Raw genomic sequence first — 17,435 nt, 5'->3', positions numbered from 1 at the left:
TGATGATCTTTCGTGGGCAAGACCCACTTCCTAGGAGGAAAGGTATTTCTGTAATGGCCCATTAGGGCAAGGGGGATTTTTCACTCCACCCTCTTTGGCTGGTGCTGCCCTGTGCAAACTTAGTTGTTTAGCCTAGAGCAATAATAAGACTTTGAATGGGAAGCAATCAGCACCAAGGACAAAGGAATGAAACTACTTAAAGGTTAAAAAAAAAAAGAGACAAAATTACAACATACAGGTGCTCAACCTGTTAGTAAATAGAAACTGGAGGTTGGTTTTGGTACAACACAGAGGGAGACACCCTCCCCATTCATTTACTCAGAATAACCCTGTGTGAAGAGGGGAAATGTTCTTGGACTTTCAGATTGTGGTTCTTAAGAAACTAGCTAGCCCTGAAACAGACTGGCCTTTTGGGGAGAAATCTATTTTATTAAATAGAAAGGGTAACTTGTTAAGTGTAGACCAGATTGGCATTTTATGGTTTGTTTTATTGTATAACTGTTTTGTTTCCACCTCTCTCTGTTTTTTTGGTCAAATCTTCATTCTTACAACAAAACAAAAATAAGCTTGTTTAAGTGCTGTATGTTGTACAGGAGTGTTGGTTTAAGGTAAAATTAATAAACTGAGGTATGTTGAACCCTGGAAGCAGAGAATCTAGAATTTCTGAGAGTAGCTAATGTTGAAGGCTAGATATTACAGGGAAATGATTCAAAAGGATGCAGGTATTGAGGTGCCTCTATTGTTTACCTTAAAGGCAAATTTAGGTCTGCCATAGCCCAGAGGAGAATGTTTGAATAGCTGAAAGGCTGGTGGTGTCAGGGAGCTGATGTCCAGCTACTTCAAGAAAGACCCACTGCTTTCAGCAAGAGAGTGACAAACAAGGTCATTCTCATTCCTGGTTCTTGAGAGAGCCATCACAGCCTTCCAAGAGTAAGAAGAACATCTTTCTCTCTCTCTCTCTCTTCCTCTCTCCCCTTCATGCACATTATATTATCCTAAACTTACCAGTACAATACTTTTGTGCACTTCAAAAGGTGTAAATTTTAATCCTCCTTTGTCACACACTAACCAGCCCTGTGTAGGGTGCACTAAAGTTCCCTAGTGGTATGTTAATATAGACTACCATGTGAGTTGTCTCAGCTTGATGCTAGCTCTTTCAAGAGTGAGATACCACAGAGATCTTTCTGCAATATATTCAAGCAACCCACTGTTGGAATGTTGTGCAACTTATCTAATGCTCACATTTGCGGAAAGCTTTCTCTACTTACTGAACGGGGAGAGAGTTCATGTACCTTTCCCCTTCTAAGTAATGCTTCTAAGTGGATAGAGATCAAGAGGTTAATTTTTTGGTAGACTCCTTCCAGCTATCTAGGAAAAGTAACTAGGTCCAATAGAAAAAGTTCATGATTCCGTGTGAAAAGGCGTGGTTTAGAATTTGTGTGCCCTCCTCCCAATTCATTTGGCAGCTATTTGGGCTTTCCCAGAACTATACTCAGATTTTGACTCTGAAAGATTGCTCTCTATGTGCCTGGCAGCTGCTGAATAGAGCAGGCCTCTTCTTGCTGGTTATACTGCTTCTGTTTTCATAACAGTACTAGAGCAGTAGAACTGAAAGAGAAAGGGGGAGGGGGGGGAAAGCAGCTCAAAATAGTAGGTGCTGGATGCAAAGTAGAAAACATCCTTGCAGGGAGGGAGAAAGTTGTTGACCATAGAGAAGAAATGGGGGAACTTCTGGTAGTACAGAGGTAACCAGATGAGACTACCTTATCAGCTGGAGATTGCTTCCGCAACTACCCTATGTAGGTATTTGATGCCCTTAGCTTAGAAGATGGATATTGAGTCTTAAGTTCTTCCACGAAGTGGTTGTCCATCGCCAGCAATTTCAAAAAGTACCTAAATGACTTAGAAGTGAAAGTTGCTTTGAAAGCCAGTGAGAATTGATTCCTACATCACTTTTCAAAAGCATTTCATTCACTGACCCTACCAAGAGCTGAGTGGAGATTAGCTCAGTATGGACTCCAGCCATACTGGTAGAGTGGCTTTCTCATGCTCAGTGCTTACTAACTACCTTACCCATTACAAAAATAGCTTCCCCCAATATCATTATCTCATAGACACTGACCTCTTCCCCCCCCCCCCCCGTTCTAAAATCTGATTTGTCAATTTTATATGTGTTCCTTTTTTTAAAATTGTATCCCTTTCGTATATATGGTCATGCCACTTTTCTTCCACAATTTGATCTGAGGAAGTGGGTCTGGCCCACGAAAGCTCATCACCTAATAAACCATCTTGTTAGTCTCTAACGTGCTGCATAGTCCTGTCTTTTGCTTACTGTTAAGATCCCTAAAGCCCTATTTAACACTGGTAGTAAGTTTTTGTGCATCTTTTAATCGGCATATTTTGTATGTACCATATTTATAAGATCAAGTGCCCATGTTGGATGTCAATGTAGTGATTAAACATTAGTATAACAATTTCCTTTGAAGCCACTTTACATGTGAACAGACTTATTAATGAAGGTTTTCCTTTTGGTATTGGTGACTTCAACTTGTGTCTTGAGCCAGCTTTAGGGCCCTGTCAACAGATGTACTAGCCAAGTCCTTTAAAGAAAGGTGGTGTGCATTCATCCTAAATATCTTCCAAAAGTAGTACTGGGATTCCACCTTAACCATCCTGCCAACTTTCTTTTGCAATGCATATCCAAACTTGCAGGATATTATTTCATCAGTTTATCAAGTAAAATTCCTTACTCTTATCTGGAACAGATTAGATGAGAGAGAGAGCTTTCTGATGTGTACATTGCACAGCTCCCTCATTGCTGCTTCTTGGCAAGCACACAACTTATGGTCAAAGTTCAGAGAAAAAAGTTGGTCTTTACGGCTATCTTCCACTGAGTTTACATATATAATATTTGGAAGGCTGCCACTGAGTTCTGTACATCTTTATTCAAACTATTACTTCTTGAACTTGACGTCCTGGCTAGAATCAAAATTTATCCTTTGTTCTCCAAACTTAACACTGAGCTAGAGTTACCCAGCCATTTTTCACCTTGTTTTTATTTTCATGATGTCCTCATCCTTAATAGCTACTGCTGAATAATTGAAATATCTCTTTAAAAATGAGTCGGGTGTGTTTCAAACTTCTAACATGTGTTGCAGAAAAAAATTCTCTTTACTTACTTTATAGGTAAATCTTCTATTTATACTGGCATTGCTCAGGTCCAGAACTGAAAATTTTTATTTTTCTTCATTTAAATTGGGGTGGCAAACCTTTCTTGGGAGAAGCATCTGACCATTACCGCTACAGCTGCACTGGCACAGCTGTGGGAGAGGTGCATGTTCCTGGCTGGGAGACAAAGAGAAACTCTCAGCAATATATAGATTACTGGGCCAGAAGGGTCAGCTGTGTTATAACTGCCCTCTTTCCCATCTCTGGTCTCTAGCTTCCCTCTGTGGTCATTATACCGTATAATTCCCTCTTACCAGACCCCATCCTTTTCCATTTTATGAGAAACAATTGAATTCCAGGTTAGAGATGTGAAAGATTAATCGGTAAGCATCATCCTTAGTAGGTGATGCTTACTAGTTCCAGTTAATCAGTATCTGGTGGGGGCAAGCCTGTCACAGACTGGGGGCTTGCCACAGACAGGAGCTCCGCTCATCACTAGTCTCTTAAGTAATAGTATCTATTTTGAGTAGTGATATTTTTATAAATGGTACCTTCAGAGAACAGAAGTGCGTTTTTTTTCTCTAGCTTGTTGAATTTAAATCTTCCTCAGTTTTCACCACATTAGATTTATAGCAAACTTTAAGAAAAATAAAGGTCTCTCTCTTCTGCAGACACAAGTCTATTGGTCCAACAAGTGGAAAAAATTCTGGTTTCTGGATTTAGGTACCTTGTTTTCCTGTAAGTGAGCTTACTATTGTATCGATTAAGCTTCAGTAACTGAAGATTGCATAGTGGTGACTTACAGTGCAAGTTAGCAGTCATAGTGCTTAGTTTATTCAGAATCATCTCATATTAACAGTGGTTGTTGTTGGCTCGTTAAATCATGTTGTAATGAGTGTGAATAACAACTTGAGTTATTTCACAATGTGCTGTCCTACATCCTGCAAGTGGTCTGTTTCTGCACTCAAACTATGAGCAAACGGTATTGATTTCAGTAGGAAACACTTGCAAACTGAGGCAGTACAGAGCTCCAAATGTACAATGTATTTAAGATCAGGTAATTTAAATATTGTGATGGTAAGTACATTACAAATATCTTGATCATGTGATTACAGTAGTCAAACATTCAATGATGAACTGACATTTGTTGGTTTGCGGTAGTGTCATCATAGCAACTTGAATTGATTAATAAAATCCTGAAACTTTAATCATTACATAGATTAGTTTTCTCCTAATCAGATTTGTTTTGCACTGTATCAAATATAATCTTGGACATATCACTACACCTCTTTGCTTCAGTTTCTCCATCTGTAAAATGGAGATAGACACTACTTTTTAAAGTGTTTTGAGATCTCCTTATGAAAAGTAAGGTACAATATAAATTTTTGTTTTTAGTGGCTCCTGCATTTCAAAATTAAAAAAAGCGGGTGTCTTTGCTCAATTTAGTTAAAAACTGGAACAGAATGGAGGCTGATACAGGTAAATGATCATAATCACCACCACTCTGTTTCTTATTGACATTACTGATACTTTGTAACTGTATTTTTATTAAGGACTTCTGTTGTCAAAGTTCTGGAAAAAATGATTCATTTGGGTCTATTTTACATTCTACAGTCAATGCAGTAAAATGGAGGAGTCTAATTTCTTTTCAGCCTTAAAGATGAACTTAGTTTTTAGCTACTAAGACGCGAGTTTGTGGTTTTAATTGTTTAAAACCTGTCCCAGATTTGCCTCTTATAAAAATATATTTTTATATTTTAGGTGTGGAATATAAAACAGATGATTAAATTAACACAAGAACATATAGAGGCACTCCTGGATAAGTTTGGCGGAGAGCATAATCCACCATCAATATACTTGGAGGTAAGCTTTGGGTAAACTTGATTTTTGCATTCATGTACTATGCCAAATATTTTTCAGGTATAATTTAACTGTCCATTAAGAGTCTAATAGTAATACTTGCAATAGAGAACTATTTCCTTCTTGACTATACAAAAACAAATTGTGCTTCTAGCACTTTAACATGGAAAAGAGGTATTCGAGATGAGGTAGTCAAGGTCCGGCCCACCAAGCCTTTTGTTCTGGCCTGTGTCCACCCCGTAGCAGGGAGCAGCACTGATAAAAGTAGCTAGCTGCTCTGTGTTTAATCTTGCTGAAGGGAGAAGGGCTGGGGAGAGAGGCTTCAGCATGCTGCCCCCATGCCCTCCCCAGCAAAATCTCTCAGTTCTTATTGGCTGGAAACCAGCCAATGGGAGCTGAGAGATTTTGCTGTGGGTGGGGCAGTGCAGCATAACTTCTCAGCTCCCATTAGCTGATTCCTGACCAATAGGAGCTAAGCGATATTGCTTGGGGGTGGGGACAGCATGTGAATTGAATTCTCTCTCTCGCTCCCTCCCACCTTCCAGAGCCACATGCACAGCCAGCTAGTGATCTGGGGCTGCTGGGGAGTAAGCCTGCCTGAGTGCTGCTGGCAGGAGGTGCCTTATGTAAGCACTTCCAGAGGCAGCCTCTGGCCAGGCACTTCAGCCACTTCCAACTCCCTCCCAGACCATGTACGCCATCTAAGCCCTCACCCAGGCTAGAATTCGTCTCCTGTATCCATATCCCCTCTTGGACCCTGCACTCCAATCCCCTGCCCCAGGTCACAACCAAACCCTTTGTACCCTCCTTCAGTCTGTCCCTGGTCACAACCCTCCTGCCCCCCGCCCCCTGATTTTCCACTCCTTACACCACTCCCCCAGGTCAGAATTCTCTCCTGAACCCCAATTCCTTGCCTTAGATCACAGCTCCCTCCTTCATCCAAGGTCTCTCTCAGACCTCACACTCTCTCCTGCACCCCAATCTGCTACCCTAAGCTCCCTTCTGTACCCAACCTCCTGTCCCAAACCCTATATCCCCTGTATAGAAAAATGTGGGCCTTGACCACTTACCAAAATCTTGGAATGCCCCCCATCAGAAATTATTGCCCACCCCCATATTAGAGTGAGTCATGACAAACTGTAAGGTCTCTGGTGGGTAATGTGTGTACCATTGAGGGGAAAGGCAAAAAACTACTGAAATAGATGTATTGTTACAACTAGTGTAAAACATAGACTCTGTAACAACAACTTTATGTTCTGTATTCAAAGTGTGTGGATGTGTATATATCACTACTCTAAAGATTTTAAGAGCCACTCAGTTTAATTTTAAACTTAAAGCATTCTTTACAGACTCGAGTAGAATCATAAAATTGTTAGGATTGGAATGGACCTGTTTAATCCATGACCCTGCTTTCGGAATATTTGTAATATTTTTAGACCACATTTAAATTGAAAGATAGTACCAAAATAGTTGAAGCTAGGTTTCTTGCTATTTCATAAGTACATGTCCATAGGCCTTCGCTCTTAAAGATGAATGGGCACAGAGCCATTTGAAGCCATACTAAAGGGCCTCATGTACTAGCTGCATCTGTATAAAAAGAGGGGTACTGGTACTACTCATTCAGTTTCTTCCCTTTAGATAGGTATTAAAATCATTGTGGGCTAACAAGAATCTATTTAATGATAAACTGTAGTTGTTTCCTTTCGGTATTGTGTAATTGAAAATGTAGGTTGTTTGAGGTACTTCCAGCTTTTTCTTTCTCAGGGTCAGGTCACTAGTTAAACAGATATTTGCACAATGTCTTTAACTCTTAAATATAAATGTCTTTGCTGTTTAGATCATGGTTATTCTTTGAGAATGTGAAAGGGATATATAGGATATCCTTGTGACTTGCAGAATCATGATTCCAGTTTTATGTATTTGTGGGTCTCCTGTCCTGGCCCCTTCAGGGAACTCACCGTGGCACCCAGGACCCATTGGAAATCCCCCAGCAGGGGCTGGGAGCCATGGCTCCCAGTATTCATGAATTTCACCATTCCCAGTGGATGCTGTAATGAATGAAATGCAATCTTTGGCATTAATCTTCCCATACTCTATCAAGACACTTGAATCCTGATGTGAAACAGCTTGTTCCACTCATGAGCAGATGCTGCCAATTGTGTCGTGGTTTTGCTATGATTAAGTTGCATGTACGATAAGCATAGGTTTCCAGTGGTGAAATGGTTAATTTGTTACATTCATGAGCTACTCTCAATTTACATAAAAACAAACACAAATTTATATTTGACATTTAACAAACATTATTTGGAATGTTCAGTACTTCACAAAAATCACTGTCTATATTTTTATCTCTGTAATAGCAGGTAGAGAGGAATTTGGGACAGAAAATGCATGATGTGAGAAAATCCAAAAGTAATTTGTGTAAATAGTTTAAATATTATAATACAAGATGGCTAGTAAGTAAACTTGCTTGAATGGTGCAGTTATGGTCAGTACAGAACTGGAAGAACAGAGATGGGCTGATATTTGGCAAATGAAATCTACACCTGCAATATGTAAAGCCGTTCAAATGGGAAGACCAAAAATAGGATTTCTAGACTTGGTCGAGTAGAACTGGAAGAAAGTATGAGGGAAAGAACTCAAGATATTATAGAGCAGCTAGTTGCAACTCCATAAGTAAAGTTGAGTTGTGGTGTTCCTTGAAAGTAGGGAGTTCAATCTTTATTTTCTCTAGTGAAAAATACAAACTTACAACAAATTCCTCAAATTTAGAATACTTTGAGCGCAGTGATTTTTCTGAGACTGTAAGTAAATCTGTTTGACTTGTTTGCATTAAAATCAAATGGCTTTAAGAAATTCAATTTCTTCGAGTGCTTGTTCATATCAGTTCCACAGGTGTTTGCGTGCCACATGTACGGAGATCAGAAACTTTTTTTCCCCTAGCCGCATCCATTGGGTCAGCCAGGGAGCCCTGTGGAGTGCTGGTAGTGTATCATATTGTATATTACCTTGCTGACCCACCCCTCTCTCAGTTTGTTCTTATTGTCTGTGGTGGCGTTGGAACACTTCACTTGTTCTGCAAGTATGCCCTAGCCACCTTATGCTTGTTTGTTGCTTGTCCTACTGTTTTCTAGTTTTAGTCATTATTTTAGATTTAGTAGTTAGGGTGGTAGTTTTACTACTGCCCGCCTTGGGTGGTGTGCTATGCCACAAGCCGAAGGGTTTAAGACATGCAATTCCTGTCATAAACCCATGGCAAACAGGGACCCCCACGACTCTTGTCTCCGCTGATTGTTGCAAAATTTGCCAGTCATTCAAGCATAAAACAAAGGAGAGAGACTTTTGCCTGAAGCAGTTGCTAATGAAGGCAGCTCTCAAGCCAACAGCATCTGATCGGTTCATAGTGCTCTGGCATCAGTCTGCAATACAATGCAGGCAAAAGACTCTGCCAAAGAACCCCGGTTCCGTAAACCCCCAGCACTGTAGTGAGAAAATCAGCCGTGGCACCGCTCGACCTGCCCAGCACCGAAGAGGCTGACAGAGGGTAGTCCCCTCTTGGCAGTGCACCTGACTTAGCAGCTCTAATTCATGGTGCTTCCCTTTGGCTTCTCAAATGCACCCCCTCCTCCCCTATGTTCACACAGTGCATGGTGGTGATGGCTGCCTTTCTCCGCAAAAGGAGGTTGGAGGGGTACCGCTACCTCAACAATTGGTTGTTGAGAAGCTGCTCCAGAGAGTAGGTGGAGGCTCACATCAGCCTCATTAGGAGCACTTCCCGGAGGTTGGGAATTCTGCTCATCTTGGAAAAGTGGACACTTTCCCTACCCAAGGATAGAGTTGATAGGAGCAGTCCTTGACTCAATAGTGGTGAGAGCTTTTCTGCCAGAATTGAGATTCCAAGTCATTGCTCGACTCATCCAATCTCTAGAGTGTTTTCCCACAACCATAGTGTGTAGCTGCCTGAGTCTCCTCTGTCATGTGGTAATGCACTTTTCACATGGTTGGAATTTCCACTACATGCATCTGACGAAGTGGGTCTTTGCCCATGAAAGCTTATGCTCCAATAAATCTATTAGTTTATAAGGTGCCACAGGACTTCTCGTTGTACATGCGTAGTCGTGCACTTGAGGTTGAGGCCACTCCAGGCGTGGGTCTAGTTGGTCTACCTCCGTGGCTGGGACAGCCTGACACTAGTCCTGACCATGCCTCAACCCTGACCCTTTCATGCTCCCCAACTCGAGAGAACACTAGTCATGAATGCATCCAATCTCTGTTTGGGGGGGGGGGGGGGTATATTTGGGAAGGGGTTTATTTGGGCTGCAGACTCAGTGCAGGTGATCAGAAGATGATGTGTAAAAGAAACTCAATGTCAGGTTGCTCGGGGCAGTTGGTTTGGCTTGTCATACCTTTCACACCACTATGGAAGATCACAGTGTGTCTGTTCTGACAGACAACACCACTATGTTCTATATTAATAAACGGGGGTGTGAGGTCATCACCACTATGTCAAGAAGCTCTCTTCTGGGAGTTTTGCATAGCATAGCCCACTCTATACACTTCTCAGAGCTCTGGAATGTAGTGGTAGACTGCCTCAGCAGGTCATTTCTCAGCTATGAGTGGTTGGTGAAGGGCGACATCCTCCAATCCATCTTCTGTTGCTGGGAGTTTCCTCAGGTAGCTCTGTTTGCGATGGAAAGCAACAAGAAATGCCCCTCTTTTCCTCATTCTACGGTCATAATCCAGAGTCTCTAACGAATGCATTCACACCTGTCCTGGAAAGGTGTTGGAGCTAAGAGCACTCGCATCCAAGCCCCCTTATATAGTCTTTCACAGGCTTCACCCAGTCTTCCTTCCCAAGGTGATTTCTTAATTCCACCTAAGTCAAGACATTTTCCTCAAGTTTTCTATCCTAAGCCGCATGCTAATGTAAGGCAACAGCTGTTGCACTCACTGGACATTTTTAGGGTACTTGTCTTTTACATCAGATTCATGAAGTCCTTCAGGAAGTCATTCCAACTTTTTATGGTGGTTGCAGACTGGGTGAAGGGCCTGTATTCGTAAATGTTATGAGTTAGCTGGTACACCTGTACCAGCAATCGCTGCCCATTCCACAAGGGCTCTAGTCTTCTCCACAGCTGCTTTTTTTTTTTTTTTTTTTTGGTTAAAATAAGCCCAGGTCCCTATTCAGGACCTATGCAGGGAGGCTACCTAGTCCTCAATTCATACTTTTGCTGCACATTATGCCATTGATCAGCAGGCAAGAAATGATGCTACTTGTAGGTGGGGCAGTCCTACAACCAGACACAACTGACTCCAACCCCACCTCCTGGGAATAGCTTGGGAGTCACCTAATTGGAACAAGCACTCAAAGAATAAAATATGGTAACTAACCTTTCATAATTGTTGTTCTTTGAGATGTGGTGTTTACGTCCATTCCAGTATCCACCCTGTTCTGCTCTTCCGAAGTGGCTGGCAAGAAGGAATCCAGGGAGGGGCGGGTCAGCAGGGTCATGCATAGCGTGGTATACCAGTGCCACTCCAAGTGGCTCCCTGCCTATCCTGACAGATGCTGCTAAGGGAAAAAGTTTGTCTGTGCAAGCACTGTGTGGACACCTAATTGGAATTAATATGGACAACACCTCTTGAACAAATATTATGAAAGGTTAGTAATGGTTTTATCATTTGTGTTTTGCTCCAAATAATCTTAATGGTTGAAATTTACCAGGATAGTTGAAATTAATTGAAATTTTAAACTGTTTGAAGTAATTAGGTTAATTAAGTTATTATTGTTTTGTCTTATTTTTTTTATGGCTGGATGAGGTCAGCTGAATAGCTCAGGCAACTCTCAAATGGGATCGTTGTGACATCAGTCCCCACCCTTTCCTGTACATCTAATTTGGGTGCAACAGCTTTGTTGGTTGTAATGGCTCAGTTGCATGAGGGAGACCAGTTATTTAGTGACGTTTTTCTTGGTAGATTATTTGCTCCAATGGTCATTTTTTAAAGATTCTGTAATTGCAAACTAGTGAGCTAGTTATCTGCCTCTGTTCTGTTGCATGTTGAGGCAAAACTATTGTAGGTATGAGCACATGCGGAGCTCTTTAAGTGTGGGCATTGAGACTCTAATTCAATTCACCACCTTTGTTCACATAGCACTGACTTCACTAACACAACACTCTGCTAAATCCATTGCAGCATAAGGCCAGATTAACTATTACGCTTATTGTTCTGCTTTGATGTACTGCTCTTAAAAAATTAAAATGAGTGAATTTAACACCTCATTATAAATGTGATTCTTTTTCAATGTTCATATATGACTTTTTTTTAAAACGAAGAGTATTCTTAAATGTAAAAGCTGTTACTTTCTCTTAATGTTGATAAGTTTAAGGCTAAAAACATTACAGGAATGTTGTAATTGGACCAGAAAATTCAGAGTTAATGTTATACTTAAAAGAAATCCAAATTTAAGGTCCGAAAAAGCATATTTAAGATACCCAGATGCCTCAGGATGAAGATGCAAGATTAAAATGGCTATTTAAACACAAGAAGTATCTAATCTGGGACCAGAAACACTAAAATATTTTAATCAGAATCCTGTATTCCTTGCATAATATCACTGGAGGGCAGAGATAAGGTTATTTGTTTGCCTTTACTGTGCATTTTTATATCTTAAACATGTTAATGTGATTTCTTTGTTCAACTTGTCTGTTTTAGCCTGGTGTAAGGGTAATGGTTGGCCTTTACTGGCTTGTTAGAAGTTGCCGTGCCACAGTTAGTCTGAGACTAGAATGTGTCTCAGTGCTGGATATAAAATAGGATGCTAAGTAGTGATTCATTTGCTAGTTGAGTAATCAGTGGAATTTCCATCGACTATTTGACTAGTCGATAAGCACTTCTGTATTCCTCCTTTGAAATGTACAAGAGCCCCAGTGGGGCATCTTATTGGCTGGAAACCAGCAAATTAATGCTGGGAGATTTTGCTGGTGATGGGGGCAGAGCAGGACAATTTCTCAGCTCCCATTGCCTCTTCCACACACACCCTTCCCCCAGTGCAGAGAACATCATGAAACAGCCAGCCAAGAGCAGGCAGGGAAGACTGCTTGAGAATGCTGCTGGCCAGCAGCACTTAGATAAACACCTCCCAGCCAGACCCTGCCTCTGGTACCACTATTCAGCTCCCTTCCAGATCCTACACCCCCTCCTATGCCCTTCTCCCATGCCAGAATCCTCTCCTGCACCCATACTCCCTGCTGGATCCTTCACTTCAATCCTCTGCCCCAGGTCACCACCAAACCATCTGCATCCTCTTTCCCCCGACCCAGATCACAACTCCCTCCTAGATTCTGCACCTCCTCCTACATCTTTCCCTTAGGCCAGACCTTTTCCTGCACCCATACTCCAGTCCATTGCCCTAGGTCACAACCCCCTCCTTAACCCAAACTCCCTCAGACCCCATACCCTTTCCTGTGCCCCGAGCTCCCTTCTGTACCTAACCTCCCTCCCAAATCGTGCACCCTCTTCATAGAAAAGTGCAGCCTCTGACCACTTTCCAAAATCTTGGCGTGGTCCTCCCATTAAAAATTATTGCCTATCTTGGTGTTAATTAGCTAGACTCTCACTACAGCTCTAAGTCTGTCATCCAGGCTCAGATGCTCACTCCTGCAATCCATGTGGACATACCCTAAGTGACACGTGTTGGGGGACAGAAAGGAACATGGCTGCAGAGAAACTCGAAGGGAAGTGGTGAAGGCTGAAGAGTGGAAGGTGAAATGAACAAAAATACAATATGTTTATGCTTCCAAAAAGAGAACACTTTTTAGACATCTAAAACAACACTACATATTTTCTAATCAGCCTTCTCTATAAGCTAGTTCTATATTTAATTGATAAACTTAAGTAACAGCTAATATTTTCTAATTTGGTTGTAAGGGTTCTTTTGTTAGTACAGCTATGTGGACTAACCAGTTATGAGTACAGCCAATGTTTAAACAGTAATGACTCTTGTACTGTATATTTAATTTTATCTCAGACCAATTCAGTTTCTCAAATTCTCTTTCCATAATTTATCATATTAGGGCACACATTTGCCTAGATTCAGCAGGAATTCTGCATAAGAATGGGCATACTGGGTCAGAGCAATGGTTTATCTAGCCCAATATCGAGCCCAATGTCTTCTGACAGTGGTCAATGCCAGTTGCTTCAGAGGGAATGACTAATGATCCACCCTGTATTGCCCATTCCCAACTTTTGGTAAACAGAAGCTAGGGAAATTTCAGAGCATGGCTTTGTCTCCCTGCCCCACCTGGCTAATAGCCAGTGATGGACCTTTCATCCAAGCGCATATCTAGGTTTTTTTTTTTTAAAGTCCTATTATAGTGTTAGCCTTAATAATGGCCTCTAGTAGAAAGAGTTCCACTGACTGACTGTTATCTGAGGCAATATGATATTGTGTGTGTTCTACCTTTCCTAATAATTCCCTCAGCTTTCTATTAGCTTTTTTCACTATTGCTGCAGGTTGAATGGATGTTTTCAGAGAACTATCCATGTTGACTCTTAAATCTTTAAGCAGTAACAGCTAATTTAGACCCCATCAGCAACCACAGATTTACTTAAGAAAACTTTTCTTTATCGCAGATACAGTATAAATTGTAGATACAGAGAATAAGTTTGAAATCAACTGGAATTGGTAGATACCAAACCATTTTTAATAGCTTTTGGGACTTCGAAGAAAGTACTACTATGCAGGAGAAATGGCAGAGTGATGCTGAGTTATTCTGTGCTATTCTCCCTTTGAGTGAGTGTAGGAATAAATACTGGACTCTTGTGACTCCGCACCTGACTTAAACCCTTGCCCACGACTAATACACTCAACTGATAAAATGGGTAGGGCCAAAACCTAAGTGTCTAAAGTTTAATAAAACTAAATATGAACTTAGGAGCATAAATAAAAATATCCTGGCATCAACAGTGCTTGAACTCTGCATATGATCCCATTTAATTTGGTGGCATTTGGGTTTCTCAGTGCTTTTAAAACAATTTTTAAAACGTTTGTTTAGAAGCCAAACCTGAGGGTCCCAGATCTGGAACCCATGGTCATAAACTTGATGCTCAAACACTTCAAGGCTCTGATCTGATCTCTATCTACTAGGGATGTAATAGTGTAGTCCAGGGGTGGTCAATCCACGGCTTGCGAGCTGCATGTAGCTCTTCAAAGGAAAAATTGCAGCTCCCATGGCTTGGCTCCCACACCCGTGGCTGTTCTGCATTCCTCTGCTCTGACCTTTTTTCCTTGTCTGGTCTGGGCGTCACTTGTGGCAGCGAGATCTGACGCTGCGGCCGACAGAAGCCTGCTTGGGCCACATGCAGCTCTTAAAGGGGCAGTGTGGGTTTTTTTCCGCAACAACTTCTTTCCCTCGGCTCTTTGTGCTGTATCCACCACTGTTTTGGCTCTTTGTCTGTAATGGGTTGGCCACCCCTGGTGTAGTCGATTAACCGATAAACAAAAGCGTATAAGTTAATGCTATGGACTACACACATTTCCCTCCTCCCCCCACCAGTAAGTTATTTAGCAAGCTGGCCAGCAGCCTGGCTCAATCCTGGCTTGCAATGGCTCCAGGAGCTACCCCTGCTGCGGCTCTGCATTTAAAGTGTATTAGGAGCTAGGTGGGTAGGCAGCCCAGCTAAGTCCCAGCTTGTGCCAGGTCCGGGAGCTCAGACCTCCCCTGGACAGTGGCTGCTGCCACCCTGTAGTGCTTCCTCTGCATCAGAAGTAACAGCACAGGGCAAAAGGCAGCTGGTCCACGAGGGGAGCTCATTTTTCAACTGGCTTCCCTTGTGGACCAGCTCCTTCCTGGCACTTCACGCTACTGCCTCTGATACAGCAGTTTCATGGCTATATTGAAACTGTATCATGGACTCTCACAATAAGTTTATTTTGTCAATGGATAACTGTTTAAGAGCTTTAATGTTTTCAGAGGTATGGAAATGTAAACACACACACATAGCACACCAACTGTAACATTTTGGATATGCTGTCTAATTAACCTGTTTAAAGGGTGTAATAACTGTAGTAACTGATAGAGGCAGCAGCCCTGAGTGGCAGGGGGCTTCTCAGGAGTGTGGCTGGAGTGCACTGGCTACTGGCCCCACCCCTGGGTACTATAGAAGAGTCGAGTAACCAATAAGAAGTCATGAGGTTAATGGACTATTCAATTAACTGATATTTAACATCCCTACTACCTACTTTAGAGGAGATGTAGATTTTCACCAAGTGCTACTATTTCAGCTAGGCAAAACCCATCTTTTCACTTCATATTTCAGATTAATTTTTTAACCTTTCCCCTTCTTTACATATTCTATTAGTATCCTTTTAAGAAACAAATGTCAAGTTTGGTTATGGCCCAAGAAAGTGACTCTAAAAATGTATATCAGAATTTTTTTCTCAGCATTCACTTTGATATAAAGCTAGAAGATTCTTACTTGATTTGTAAGCTTATGAAGACTACCACAGAATGGAGTCATTCTTCATAAAACTTCTAATTATCACCAACAGCAGTAATTCTGGAAGCAGAATTTCCTGGCACTTCTGCAGAATATAGTGCAGTTTGCTGTTTCATGGCTATATTGAAACTGTATCATGGACTCTCACAGTAAGTTTATTTCGTCAGTGGGTAACTGTTTAAGAGGTTTAACTTTTTCAGGGGTATGTAAATGTAAACCCACTATATATTAAAAAAATACCAACTGTAACATTTTGGATATGTTGTCTAATTAACCTGTTTAAAGGGTGTAGGTACTGCATTTAATGCTATTGCAGCTTCATTAGTAGTCTCACTTCAATTATATTGTCAGTGTACAATAGACTGTGGTGTCTCAGATAACTGAAAGAAAGGCAACACTATGGTTAATATGTGGAAACTTCAAAATAAAGACTTAGCCTTTAAAATGAAAAGCTTAAGGTCAGTGGCAGGGTGGCTAACGGGAATGAGGATGTAGAAGTCAAACTCAGAACATTTTAATGAGACTAAATCAAGGAGCCCAGATAATCTCCATCCAAGAAATTAAAGGAATTGGTTCATGAAATAAAAGGCCAAATAGCCAGCATTTTTAATGAATTTGTAAAGTGGTGTCATACTCCATGACTGAAGAATTGTTAATATAATACATAATTTTAAGAAAGAGGTGAAAATACAGGCCTGTTAGTTGAACTCAGTTGGATGCAAGGTCTTGGAACAAATTTCGAAAGAAAGTAGTTAAGGATACAGAGGTGAGTGGTAATTGGGATAAAATACAACATGATTTTACAAAAAGCAGATTGTGCAAAACTAATCTGACTTCCTACTTTGAGAAGATAACTGATACTTTTTTAAACAAAGGAAATGCAGTAGAACTAATCTACCTAGAATTCAGTGAGGCCCTTGGTACAGTTCCACGTAGGAAATCATTGGAAAAGATGGGGATTAATATGAAAATTGAAAGGTAGATTAGATCTTGTTAAAAGGGAGACTAAGACAGGTAGTACTGAAAGGTGAGCTGTTATGTTTGAGGGAAGATATTAGTGGAGTTCCACAGAGCTCGGTCTTGGGACTAATCTTAACATTGTTATGAATGACGTTAGCACATAAAATTGGGAGTGTCCTAATAAAATTTGCAGATATGGTAAAGTTGGGAAGTGTTGCCAATATAGAAGACTGGAATATCATATAAGGAGGCCAGAATGACCTTAAAAATGTGGTGTAATAGAAATCGGATGAAATTCAGTAGTACAAAGTCATGCACTTAAGAACAAACAATAAGATTTTTTTGCTGTAAGTGGGGATTTATCTAGTTGGAAGTGATAGAAGAGGAGAGAGACCTGGGCGAATTGGTTAATCAGAGGATGACTGAGCTGCCAATGTGATGGGACTGTGGAACAGGTTGCTAATGCAGCCTTATGATGCATCAGATAAGGGATCTCCAATAGAGACAGGGAAATGTTAGTACTGTTTGTGAGTTCACTGGTGAGCCTCATCAGGCATACTGTGTGCAGCTCTGGTCTGCTGTGTTTAAGAAGGATGAAATAAAATTGCAACAGGTGCAAAGGAGGGCTATGAGAATGATCAGAGGAATGGAAAACCTACCTTCTGAGAGAAGACTTTAAAGACCTTGGCTTGCTTAGCCTAACCAGATTAAGGTTTTAGAGCAGTGGTCTCCAGCCTTTTTATACCCAAGATCACTTTTTAAATGACAGAACAAGCCAAGATCTACCGTCCTGCCCCTTTCTTGAAGTCCCGCCCATTCCTCTCTATTCTCTTCCTCTCCATCACTTGCTATTCCTAACCCTTATACTGCGCTTTCTCCCCCCCCCCCCCCCCAATTCTTCTGTAGGAAGAGGTTTTTCCAGCATTTGGCCTGTCTAGACTGGACCA

At 41.3% G+C, this 17,435-nt stretch overlaps 1 protein-coding gene across 5 annotated transcripts in view; it reads left to right on the top strand.

The window, feature by feature from the left end:
- Positions 1 to 17,435, top strand: part of BRAF (B-Raf proto-oncogene, serine/threonine kinase) — a 568,039-nt gene that overhangs the window by 459,173 nt on the left and 91,431 nt on the right. For all 5 annotated transcript variants that reach the window (XM_089782036.1, XM_075939782.2, XM_075939791.2 and 2 more), the window contains exon 2: positions 4,930 to 5,031. In XM_089782036.1, the coding sequence (XP_089638162.1) occupies positions 4,948 to 5,031 (84 nt within the window). In that variant the 5' untranslated portion in view covers positions 4,930 to 4,947. The remainder of the gene's footprint in view (positions 1 to 4,929; positions 5,032 to 17,435) is intronic.

Source organism: Pelodiscus sinensis, chromosome 1 (assembly GCF_052426305.1).
Source record: "Pelodiscus sinensis isolate ZL-2025 chromosome 1, ASM5242630v1, whole genome shotgun sequence".
NCBI lineage: Eukaryota > Metazoa > Chordata > Testudines > Trionychidae > Pelodiscus > Pelodiscus sinensis.
Note: the sequence above shows the minus strand (reverse complement) of the source record. Positions and strands in the feature narration are given on the sequence as shown.